Here is a 13890-nt window from a genome sequence, read left to right as displayed (position 1 = left end):
CTAAGGTATACCAAGGTTATTGAGCAACCAACACTCAGAAAAAAAAAAAAAAAAATCAAACAACTTTTGTTTCAAAAAGAAAAAAAATGAGCCGCAGTAACCAGGCTCGAACCTGTAACGCGAAAGAGGAAAAGGAGGTGAAAAAAGCTAAACAATAGCTGTCTCAGCTACGGCGACATATGACATCACGAGCCTTCGAAGTAACGTTTTATAAACGCACGCAGACATTGGTAGGTGTATGACTTGCAAAAAACGTTGACACAAAAACTGACCTCTGCTTGCAAAAAAAAAAAAAAAAAAAAAAAAAAAAACGGCCCAGTTGACCAGCATTAATCTTTTTGGCCAATATTTTTACATATTTTTCATCCGAGAGATCGATCTTTCTAATGATACAGATTTTGTCATCGTGCGTCTGTCAAAAGTTTTTGGCAGATATACAAACGCGCACATTTGCCTCGCATCTATTAGATGGCGTTTTCTTAGAGGCAAAAATTAATTTGTAAAGATGACTTACATTTGAAAACAACAGGATGAGGATGAATAGACGGAGTATGATCTGGAAATTCTGAAATAGAAAGAAAAATAATTTCACTTCATGCAAATGCTTTCCTTTTTTTCTTTTACAACACGTTCATCTATATATATATATATATATATATATATACTAGCAAAAGTACCCGTTAAGTTAGGGTTCAAAATCAGTCAGAGAAGAGTTCAGAGTTGAGTTCAGAAGAGTCAGAGGAGGAGAGTTAGCCAAAGCCCCCGTTCGGAAGTGAGGCAGAGAGGGGAGAAGAAAATGTAGGAACCCAATGCGGCTTCAAATACCTGATCATTTTCATCACCAGGTGGAATAAATGCCTTCATGTTTTTTGTAAGCCGTTGTCTTCATCATCATTTCAACCGCAAGGTAATGTGTTTTTGTCTTCATCTTGTAAAAGAACTTTATTATAGAAAACTCCTTCTAAAAGTGTTAACTGTATTCCCTCATAAATAATGTATTCTTCTCTGTTAAAAAAAAACTGTTTATTTCACATCCCTTCACATCTCTCCTATTATAAGCGTTTTCATCGTGTACCTGCCTTCTCATCCCCCGTTTTGTGACCCCCCCCCCACCATTCAACACTAATGATTCGTCGGAACTCCAATAACATTTCTAGAATGTCGTGCCAGAAACTTCAATTTCTCATTGACCAACGTTAACATAAATATAAAGTGACACACGTTATTTTTTGAAAGAAATCATCCACTAAACTAAAATTGATATTCATATTAAAAACCCTTCCTTCTATTTATTTAAAAAGAAAATACAACTTTGTTATGTATGGGTCGTAGAACTGCATTCATCTGCAAAAATCTAGCTAATTTGCATATTCTTTTAAACATTCATTTTAATTAATTCTCTATTAGTTTTTTTGTTTTCGATTTTCTTATGGGATGATCATCTTTAGTTAACTATTACGTGTAATTATATTCATGCAGGTATTCTACATGATTTATACTTGCGTAAAAAGATCATAGTAGACACAAACCTCTTTCTGCATACATTTATGAATGGTATATATATCTGTTTGAAAAATTTTGCCAACCAAACACCCCTGACAGTTTTTGAATCTACAGACATGAAACTTAATATATAGGGTTTTCGAATCCATACAAAACTTTATATTTGGGTTTTAGCCGGAGAAAATCAGTACAAATATGTGAAAATGTTTTAAAAAATGGAATTTGCCAGCTGAAGGTCGAACAACGGCATTACAAATATACATGCATAACGTAATAGCTATTGGTCCATGTTTTAATTGTTAGCTTTGTATCAAACATGTCTTCATTGCTCAGGCATTAACCTCAAAGAAAAAACTAATTCGTAAGCTAAACGTTTTCGTTTCGATTCTGGGTGGTGGCACACGGGTCATTCATCCGCAAAAGATTTAGCTAATTTGCATATTCTTTTAAACATTAATTCTTTATTAGTTTTGTTGGTTCTTTAAGATATGTTTTGTACAGAAATTCATCCGAGAAGTATTGAAAATGTACCTCTATAAGGCTACCATTCGCCCATGTATGGAGTATTGTTGTCACATTTGGGTTGGTGCATCTGCTACTAGTTTCTCGCTCCTAGACAAGGTTCAAAAAAGAGTCGCCAATCTGATAGGCCCTGAACTGGCATCTAAGCTTCAGCCTCTGTCCCATCGATGAAACGTTGCATCCCTCTGCCTGTTCTACAAGTATTTTAATGGTGAATGCTCTGACGAACTGCAGACACTTGTGCCCCCACGACGTAGACACCCTCGACAAACGCGACAGGCAGCTAAATCCCACCTCCACACAGTAGAGATCCCTAGATGTAAAAGATCTTTCTACTCCAGTAATTTCTTCCCCAGAACCGCTACACTCTGGAATTCCATACCAGGTTCCTGCTTCCCTAACTGTACTGACATGCAGAAGTTCAAGTGCAACGTGAACCAACATCTTGCTGCCCAAATGCCAACATAGTGCCCCAATAGTTGCTGCCCCTGATAGTAGCCCCCTACACCAAAGTGGCAATGCGCCTTGTTTGGGGTGAAAATGTAATTAAAAAAAAAAAAAATTCAATCTTAAAAATAGCTTTTCCTTTTTTATAGATAAAAAAAATAAAACCTTTTACAGGGGAATATTTTACGTTACACTGATCAAAGGAAAAATAAAATTTCAGCAAATCATTTCTTCTTAAAAAAAACCCAGATTTATTATAATCTGGAGACATAGCTTAATGGTAGAACATTCAACTACAGATCGAATGATCCCCTGTTCAAACCCAGGCGTACCTCACCATTTTATTTCAATTTTTTTTCTTATTAATCAGTTCATTTTATGATAACAGAAGAGTTACCATTTAAAATCGCTACAAATCATTTCTTTGTTTGCATATTTTTAAAACATTAATCAGAAGTGACTTTTCCAGGGCATTCATCATCAACGTGACATGATATTGTAAACAAACACAAACAGAATTTGATGAACGACATTACAATTATTTTTTTTTTGTTTCTTTTTGCGAATTAGTCCACCAGGCAAACTATTCCTCGTAATATATATTAATCAATAGAGGATTGATTCTATAATGATACATATGCAGTCTGCGTAAATTAAAATATCATTGTATTGTATGACCGAGCAACGCTAGGTTGCTAGTTAACGTGTGTATATGTATATATATATATATATAACCTAAAATAAAAGGATGTGTAATTAACTAAGAATCTGATTGGCTGACTAGCAAACCCAGTACCACAGGGATATATAAAAATGATGCACTATTAATTCCATGCAATAACGTGATGAATACTCACAAGGATGAAACACAGACAATTCTTTGTAGCTTAATTGCTATATATATATTTTCAAAATTTACTACCTAGCTCTACTTATGTATCGAGCACTGTCGAGGTAAATATTGAAAATATTTACGTAAACTTTTATGTAGGTACATAATATATATATTAAAAATCTTGATATTGAAAATATTCAAATTTTCAAAGAAGCCTTATAAACCTGTAAGGAAGGTATACAAAATTTGAAATATTCGACAAGGAATACAAATAAAACAAGAGAAAAACCCTTATTCCATGGAGTTTCAAAGAGAGTAATTCTTCTCATCGGAGGGAAGAGGTTTGCAAAATATACAATGAATTTTGCAGGTTAATGGATCACGGGAAACAAGCAATATGAAACTTTTCATATTTGAATAAAAAGAAAAGTCATTTAACAGATTTTAGTTTGTAGCAATTCAAAGAGATTGGGAAAGCAAGAAATGGAAAAAAGGGAGAAAAAGGATATGATTAAAATCCAATGGGAAAAACCAATATACACACACACACACACACATATATATATATAAGGATAGAATTCACGATTTAAAACAAAACATTGTGGACACAGAATGCAAAACGGAAACAAAAGATAAGATAATATATTATTTCTTTCTGTGTTTAATTGTTTTTCTTTTTTTGTTTTTCTTGTACTCATACGCATATGTTAAATATATGTGGCTGCATGTGTATGTACATATACAAATGCACACACACACATTATATATATATATATATATATATAGTGGAGATGGTAATTAATAAAAACTGAAGAAAGTGCTCAATACTGTTGTAGAGCAAATATGCGTTTTATTTATATTACCGTATCTTTCTGTTAAGTTACATTATTGTTTCAGCTACCCGGCCGTTTTTTTGGCCGTCTGTAGCGTCCTCAGACTTTTACAGAAATGTCTGTAAAAGTCTGAGGATGCTACAGACGGCAAAAAGAAAACGTCGAGTAGCTGAAACAATAATGTAACTTAACAGAAAGATAAGGTAATAAAAAATAAAACATATATATATATATATATATATATATATATATGAGCAAACAGTTAGTTAATAAAATATGTTAAAAAACACTTTGAAATGAGTTAAAAACATATTTAATCTGAAAAGGAAACACTAGATAAATGGATAGTCCTTAATCCGCGGAGTTTCGAAGAAATACTTTCCTTCACATCAGAGGGTAGGAATTAGCAAAATGCGGGATCGAATTTTGCATGCAGAAGTATTTGATGAAACAACAAGTAAGTCAAAGATCTTACTTGAAAACAAAAAAAGTGAAGCAGAGGGAATATGGTGAAGAAAAAGTCATATATATATATATATATATATATATAACTACTTCATTTACTCACATAAATTTAATATACGAAAGTATAGATTTATACGTAAACTTTAAGTATTTACTTCAAAAGCGCTCAATACGTAGGTAGAGCTAGTTAGTAATTTATAAAATATATATGGCGACTAAGCTACACTGAATATTCTGCGTTTCATCCACTGTAGGATTCGTCAGTGGATGAAACGCAGAATATTCAGTGTAGCTTAGTCGCCATATATATTTTATAAATTACTATATATATATATATATATATATATATATATATATATATATATATATGACTATATATATATATATAATTTTAATTATTCGATAAGGAGTACAAATAAAACAAGAAAAACCCTTATTCCATGAAGTTTCGAAGAAAACAATTCTTCTCATCAGAAGGAAGAAGGGAAGAGGTTTGCAAAATATACAATAATTTTTTCAGGTTAATGCATCACAGGAAACAAATATGAAATTTTTTCATATTTGAATAAAAAAAAAATCATTTAACAGATTTTTAGACAGTTTGTAGCAATTCAAAAAACATAGGAGGAACGCCTTTCATAATATTCGCAATGAATGGTTCAATTTTCTCAACGTAAAAGATATTCCATTAAAACATGAAAGCAACGAACAGTCCAGGTAGAGTTTTTTTTCTTTCTTATAGAAGAGACGTTGCGAATCTATCTATCTTTTTACTACTATGGGATGTGCTCGACTGAACTTTCGTCGTGTCATGGAGTTCTGTATAACATAGGGTTAGGGTTAGGGTTAGGGTTAGGGTTTAATAGGGTTATATTATATGTAAGCTTGGTATAAAGAGTCCCCTTTATCACCCAACTAAATGTATGTATACACTTATTAAGCAAATGAATACTTCTATATATACCAATATATAGTTTTTGTAACTTCATTTTCCACCCTTGTTGTCTCCTATATAAAAACCAAAGAAATTTGTTGAGCTTTGTATTATCTTGATAAGTCTTCTTTTTTTTTTTACACAGTGATCACCACTTATCAAGGCCCGGAAGCCACTCAGGGATAAGGGTCTCCTCTTATAAAATTGAATTTACTCTCTCCTTCTAACTCACAAAGTTACATATATATATATATATATATATATTTAAAAGAGTGTAGCCATCAACAATTGTGGGTTTACATAAAGAGATTGGGAAATCAAGAAATGGGGAAAAAAGGAGAAAAAGGATATGATAAAGATCCAATGGGAAAAACGCTAAAATCCAATGCAGGAAAATGTTCAAACCAATTGCAATCCATTAGGAAACAGAGATAGAAATGTCCAGGGTAAAATGTAGCTTCAAGGAAAAGCATCAGGTCAAAGAGAAGTGAAGAAAGGGAGACCGAACGTTGTCTGGGATTGAATGAGAATCAACAAATGGTCAACCCTCCCAAACTTTCACTGTCATCAAGATAGGTGAAATCGCCCATTTTTTAATCAATAGAGGACTGATTCTATAATGATACATATGCAATTTGCATGAATTAAAACATCATTTTTAAGTATATTGTGTGACTAGGCAATGCCGAGCATCCATCTAGTATATATATATATATATATATATATATATATATTCGAGGCGGAGCCAATATTAACCGTATGTATCGCTTGAAAAAACAACAATAACAAAATCTAAATTTATAAGCGATAAAAATAAACAGTATAATTAATCTAGGGATTATGGCCTAACGGTTAAGGCACCAGACATGGTCTGAGGTTCGATCCCTAGAAACAGTTAAACTACGCTGATGAGAGGTAATGACCTTGAAACACACGTGTACGTAGATTACTGTTTTAAAAATAATAAATATATATATATATAAGAATGTGGTCGGGGGGGGGGTTACTTACTTGGTAACAACTCGCTTGGTTTTTCGATAAAATATTTGATGTAATGCCGTTCACATTCTTGTTTATTTTTAGTCTTCATTTGCTGAGCAACATCTGACCTGGGGAAAAGATAAAAAAGTTTTATTAGGGACTAGCTGGTAGATGTACCCGGCGTTGCCCGGTATTAAATGTAACATCAAATTCTTTAAAAAAACAAAACAAATGAAGCAAAAAATAAAAGGAAAAAAAACTGAGACATATAAAAAAAAACAAAATAAGTGAATAAAGAATATTTCCACATAAATATATACATAAATAGATATATAGAGAGAAAGAGAGAGAATAAAGACAAAAAGTTATATTCCAAAATTCATGATGTTGACCATCTTATAATTTATTCCTTTAATTCAGTTGACATTTACATTTCTTGACAGTATTTGTTTCGTAGCACAAAATCAATCATGTCAAATCACACTTCAATTCTTTTTGACAGATTGATTGTTGCTATTTCTTCTGATGAGTTAAGGGCATAATAGATTCACTGATTGATATAATAATTAAGTGATTGATTTTGTGCTACGAAACAGATATTGAATCAAAGAAATAAATTATAAGATAGTGAACATCATGAATTTTGGAGTATAACTTTTTGTCACTTATTCTCTATATTGCTCTGTAATTACATTGAGCTTCTTAAATAAGGATTGATATATAAGAAAATATATTTCTACAGAAATATATATATATATATATATATATATTATATATTTATAAATATTTTTAACCTTTATATATATTTAATTTTCAATAAATAAGAATGTAAATATTCAAAATACTAATCATTGCATTGTTATTTTTGTTACATATTAATACATGAGGAATCATTTTGAATTAAAATCTAGTTAGTATTATGCATGTAAACTTGAGAAAATCATAAGTAGTCAAATGGATTAATCCTAATTTTATAAATACAAGACTGGTAAATTAAAAAAATATATCCATTTTGAATTTGAAACAGATGAATCTCACAGGTAAGAAATTCATTTTTATAACATGAACAGGTTAGATAAAGTAATTAAGAATAGGAAACTAGATATAATATTTGTAACATGTCTCCTTCTTAAGATTAAGGGAGGTTGTGTTTGATCAACACTGCTGGGGAGCCATGATTTAATATACTGTTTTGTTTTTAAATCCCCAAAACAGTGTTTCATGGTAAACAACTGATAATCCTTTAAATTACATTGGTACTAAAGTGAATTCAAAAGAGCAAGTTGATGCATTGATTGCTGGTTATTAAATGACTTACTGACTAAATAATTTTCTAACGAATGACAAAAAATGTTTTTGCATAGTTTTAAAGGGAAAAAAACTTCCAAGAGTATATATATATATATATATATATATATATATATATATATATATATATACACTGTGTGTGCAAAATCAAGACTTCAAGACAAGGTGTTGACGGCAAGTGTATTTCATTTTATGTTACAATTGTTTCAGTGTCCAGTTCGACAATTTCAAGCATTATATCGTTTGAAAATATCAAATACCAGCATTTCTTCAGACTTTATGCAATGTAGCATTTTTTTAATAGAAAGAAAAAAGATAGGGGTATATATATATATATATATTATATATATATATATATATATATATATTATATATTACTAGCAGGCCACCCGGCGTTGCCTGGTCGAAAAATATGCATAAATGTTATATTTTAATTAATACAGAATTTTTATTTATTATTTATTAAAAACAGAAATATCATAGATCATAAACGTATCGCTAAATTCCTTTTAAAAAATGAAATAAGCGGAAAAAAACTGAGACATGTGCATGAGTATTATGTGTTTTTTTCTAAGCAGTTCACTTCTTGTATGTAAAAAAAAATATACGAGCTGAGATCGAAACCAAAACCTAGAGACAATTAGTCAAGTATGATAACCATTAGGCCAGCTGGACACAATCATTAAAAAGTGTTTTCAAACCTACTTATCTTAACGTAAGTAATCTGTCATGTGAACGATTCATGCATTCTCATTTGTGGAACAGTTGACAAACAGATAAACATCCGATCACTGCCACTTTTTGACCCTTTAGCAGCCTTTCCCCCCCCCCCCCGAATGAAAACCGATTAAAAAGTTTTCCACCTCTGAATACCCTATATACCAAATTGCAAGTCTGTAGATCAAAAATTGATTGAGTATATAGGTTGAGAAGTGTCCTAACACGCTCACACATTCTCACTTTTATAGATAGATAGATTTATGAAAACCGAATTTTCAAATATTCATTAAACTCTCTTTTGATTTCATGGTGATTTATTTCCAAATATTTATGAAATGTTCTTGTAATTTTATAATAGACCCTAACCCTAACCCCCTCCCCGTTCGTCCCCGACTTGTTTTATTTTAATATGCTACTCTCCATTTGGGGATACCAAATTGGTCAAAGGGTAACAACCTGTTTGGTTTTTCGATAAAATATTTTTTTTTTTTTTTTTTTACACAGTGATCACCACTTATCAAGGCCCGGAAGCCACTCAGGGATAAGGGTTATTGCAAGTACATTACGTTAGTGTGGAGATTTGATGAAGTGTTTAATTAAGGGGGCGGTTCATTAGGAATTTGTTAACATTGGACTTGAAGACATCCAAGTTGTAGTCCGGAGGGAAGCAGGCAGACGGAACAGAGTTCCACAGGCGTCGTGCAGTTCTAAGAAAGAAGCTTTGTTCATGGAATCCGCATTTTGATTTAGACACAGATATAGAGTGGGGGAAATTTTTCACAGCGGATTCAGCTAGACTGGTGTTTTTCGTGAAAGATTGGCGAGGGGGGGGGACCAGAGATTGGAGTTCAGACGAGCACCTGCCATGGAAATAACGATAAAACAAGGATAGGCTCGCAACGTCTCTTCTGTGGGAGAGAGGTTGCAGGGTAGAGAAAAGGGCATCCCCCACTAAGCCACGAAGTCTATTTTGTACTCTGTCAAGGCAGGATAGGCTGTTTTTAGCAGCTCCTGCCCAGATATGGCAACAGTATTCCATCCTTGGACGTACTTGGCTTTTATATATTTAACTCGCATTTGGGTAAAAATGCACTTTCATACAAATAATTGAATTCATTCAAAACGTATCACAAAACCAAAAACAAATAATATATATATATATATATATATATATATATATATATATATATATATATATATGCATTTTTTTTCTTCTTCTCCCAAATTTAGCGTTTTAAATTCTTTTTTCTATGCACATCTTTCCCTTGCCCAGATTTGTGAATTATTCCACGGATTTCTAACTTTTGGATTACTTTGGACCATCTTCCAATTACGTGATTCCCCTGGATTTTACTTGTGGAAATGGAAACTTAACCAACTTTTTTGGATTTTATCATTATTGGATATTTTACCCTTCACCAGACTATCCATTCACGTGAAATCACCTTTTTCTTCACCATATTCCCTCTGCTTCACTATTTGTTACCAAGTAAGATCTTTGACTTACTTGTAGTTTCATCAAATACTTTTGCAAGCAAAATCCGATCCCGCATTTTGCTAAATCCTACCCTCCAACAAGAAGGAAAGTATTTCTTCGAAACTCTGCGGATTAAGGACTATCCTCTTATTTTGTGCTTCCTTTTTAAAATTAAATATGTTTTTAACTCTTTTTCGAAGTGTTTTTTAACATGCTTTATTAACTACTTGTTCTTATATATATATATATATATATAAGCAAACTAGAATCTACTTATATATATATATATATATATATATATTTTATTACCGTTTTTATATATATATATATATATATATATATGTCACCAATCTATTTTTCTTCCCTTTCAGATAGTTGTACTTTTATCTATTCATATTTCTAACGATTACTTTATTGCCCAATTGTCTACTGTACACTCTTTAACCCTTATCCTCGAGTGGCCTCTTGGTCTTGATAAGTGGTGATGCCTTTGTAAAAAAAAAAAAAAAATTTTTTTTTAATATGTATTTCCATATCCCCCCCTTTACTGTTTCGATCTCCCACCCCCTTCTTTCTCCACTTTCTCATCTATTTTCCCTATTTTTTTCTTTGTTCTTTTATTATTGGTTATGAAACAATTGTAACACATAAAAAATACACGATATGATGTTCTCATTTTATATTTTGTTGTCTTGAGTTTTGCAAAAATATGTTAACAATGCTCGATCATGAAAACCGATAATCATGAAGCTTAATTGAGTCGACTAATATTGACTTTGATTTTATCCGTATATGAAGATTACCCAATTTAATATATGAAAATTTTGGTTAAAAAAATATTAATAAGCAATATATATATATATATATATATATATAAAATAAAATTTATTCCATGGATTTCGGCCTTTTAGATTATTTTGGACCATCTTCCAATTAGGTGTTTTACTTGGATTTTACTTGTGCGGATGGAAATTCAATTAACTTTCTTGGATTTATATTTTTGGATTTTACCGTCATTGGATTATTTACCTTTCACCAGACTATCCATTCACGTGAAATCACCTTTTTCTTCACCATATTCTCTCTGCTTTACCTTTAGTTATCAAGCAAGATCTTTGACTTACTTGCAGTTTCATCAAATACTTTTGTATGCAAAATCCGATCCCGCATTTTGCTAATTCCTACCCTCTGATGAGCAGGAAAGTATTTCTTCGAAACTCTGCGGATTAAGGACTATCCACTTATCAAGTGTTTCCTTTTCAGATTAAATACGTTTTTAACTCTTTTTCCTGATGTTTTGATTACCCAACCCCGCTTAAGTTTTAACGTTTTCTTTTTTTACTTTGCTTATGACAAACAAACCTGGTCATTGACCTCATTTGCTGAATAGCTATTGTTCTACGACTTCCGTGCGCGCACCTGTCAACTTGGTTCTTACTTAAATAAATTCAAACATCTTTCAGTAACTCATTCTGGCTGGCCGATTTTATTTTCAAACTTCGCCTCAGGGCTTCGGGTTCGCTCCTAATCCCCCCCCCCGTTTTCTTTTTTATTTAACAGCACATACATCTTCAAACACCCGGGCAATGCCGGGTACCCCCGCTAGTCATATATAAAAGTAACATATGTGAGAAAATGATATTGTTTTTGCATTAACCTTTGAATTTACCCTCATATGTACTGATTTTTAATTATTTACCATTTTATCATTTCATTTCTAAATTTCATTAAGCCAGTATTTTCTATATTTGCATTTTGTATGATTCTGGCCCTTCTCTTCTGATGAGAAGCATTTAGCTTCGAAATGCCATGGCCTAAAAAGTTGTTTTTTTTTTAATTTTCCCTTTAACTTTTCCTTATTGCTGATATGATATCAGAAAATTATACATAACTTTTATTCCTCATCTTTCATTTAATAATATTGTTTGCTCCTCTTAATAGTGTTGAGCTTTTCTTTGATAAGTCGGGTTAGGGTTAGGGTTAGGGCTTTTCTTTGATAAGTTTTGCTTTGTTAAAGATTTACTCTTTTATAACATAATTTTTATATATATATATATATATATATATATATATATATATATATATATATATATTGTAACAAGAGGCGTAGTATTAACTTTGACCTTGAATGGACTGGGTACAGAACCTAGGGTCATTCAGGTTGTCCCCATCCCTAAAAATAGAATTAGGAAAGGTTAGGAAGAAGAAGAAAAGAAAGGAAAGAAAAAGAGGTCTAAGAAATATACACTCCCTTATGAATATAAAAGGCTGGGAGTAACAGCTTAACGGGAGTGAGAAAGAGTGAGCTAGTAGCTTCCACAGGCAGCCTTTCTCCCCGGCGGATTTGTTCAAAGGCGTCGTAAGAACTGTAACCTCAACCTCACTACTACTACGACGGATGGTAAAGTACTTTTGATTATCATTTGACCAAACGTCTAGAATATTTTATTATATATTAAATTCCGAGAAAAGATTATTGCTTTGCCTAGTTTTCCCCACTATAATTACCTTCCTCTTGTTACCATTTTTTCCCTTTCATTTTACTATTGGGTTCTTCCCTTTGGTCCTGTTTAAATATTACTTTCATAAATATTTCTGTCAGTCTATCTTGTTTTGGTATGTTTTGTGTCTTTAATAAATTCCCTATTTTTATATAAAATACCTGCTTCTTGTATTTTTATCTCTCTCCCTCAAAACCTTTTTCCCTACTCTTCCTTATGATAGCAAATACTGTGTTACGGCGTTGTGATTAGCCACCGCACCCGTAACAATATATATATATATATATATATATATATATATATGAATTTTAAAATAGATACAATCCGACGTTATGATGTGAAAAGGAAGCGGAAAACCGGAGGCTCGATGTTTCAACTACACCTCTTGAAAAAGCCTGCATAATCCGGGCGAAACGTTGAGCCTCCGGTCTTCCGCTTCCTTTTCACATCATATATATATATATATATATATATATATATATATATATATATGGCAGAACTCAGATATGAGTATACGTTTTGTTCATTAGGATTGATCCAGATCCAGCCCCAGCTACGAAGTGTTTTAGGTGATTCACGAGGCACAACTTCGTACACACTGATTCCCGTGAAGCAACCTAGCCAAATGTGATGCTGAACTGATTGAAATTTGAAGATTTAACAAAATTAGTCAACATGATATTTAGAGTTGGACGGAACTTGTCATCTGTATAGGTCGATCAAAGCAAGTTTTAAAAAAAAATAATACTATCGGCAGGAAATACAGTAAGTAAAAAAAATATATATATATATAATCTAATATATAAACGGCTATATGTCTGTCTGTCTGTCTCCATATTTTCAAACTTTATCTCCACCGAAACTACAAGTTACAGAGCGACGGTAGGGGTCTCGAATGATTGGATTTTTTATGGGCTGTTCTTTCATGGGTCTTGAGCCGGTTAAAACTGTTTTAAAGGGGGCGAAAATGGGTCAAAATTGAAAATTGTTAAAAATTTTGTACATTCATTTTCAATCGGTTTATATGTGTGTCACGTTGGTACAGTGGTAACGTCACCAGCTTTGAATGCTACAATTTCGGTTTCAATTCTAGCTGATGGCACCTGAATACTTTTTTTTTTGTTTACTTTTGAAATCACGACTATAATAATATATACAAAATCTAGACAAATTAAAATATCATATTTAAGTATATTTTACATCCGGGCAAAGCACCCCCACCCCGTAAATAAATAAAAAGAATGACATACCAATTTCCAAAACCAAATTCTGCAATGAGTGAAATGAGTTTAATTTCTTCAGCTGCAGTCCATTTTGCATCAAAAAGGGGGAAATCGTCTCTCTGTTAAAGGAAAATTGCAGAA

The 13890-nt window shown here is 32.1% G+C and overlaps 1 protein-coding gene across 3 annotated transcripts in view; it reads right to left on the bottom strand.

Moving 5' to 3' along the window:
* Nucleotides 1–13890, bottom strand: part of LOC145269032 (transcriptional adapter 2-alpha-like) — a 97153-nt gene that overhangs the window by 64650 nt on the left and 18613 nt on the right. For all 3 annotated transcript variants that reach the window (XM_080124627.1, XM_080124625.1, XM_080124626.1), the window contains exons 3-5: nt 13777–13868; nt 6551–6648; nt 515–565 (exon numbers count right to left, since the gene is read on the bottom strand). In XM_080124627.1, coding sequence (XP_079980753.1) covers nt 515–565; nt 6551–6648; nt 13777–13868 — 241 coding nt within the window. The remainder of the gene's footprint in view (nt 1–514; nt 566–6550; nt 6649–13776; nt 13869–13890) is intronic.

Source organism: Euprymna scolopes, chromosome 45 (assembly GCF_053919585.1).
Source record: "Euprymna scolopes isolate OS-2025 chromosome 45, ASM5391958v1, whole genome shotgun sequence".
NCBI classification, from domain to species: domain Eukaryota; kingdom Metazoa; phylum Mollusca; class Cephalopoda; order Sepiida; family Sepiolidae; genus Euprymna; species Euprymna scolopes.
This window is presented reverse-complemented; position numbering and strand designations above follow the sequence as displayed.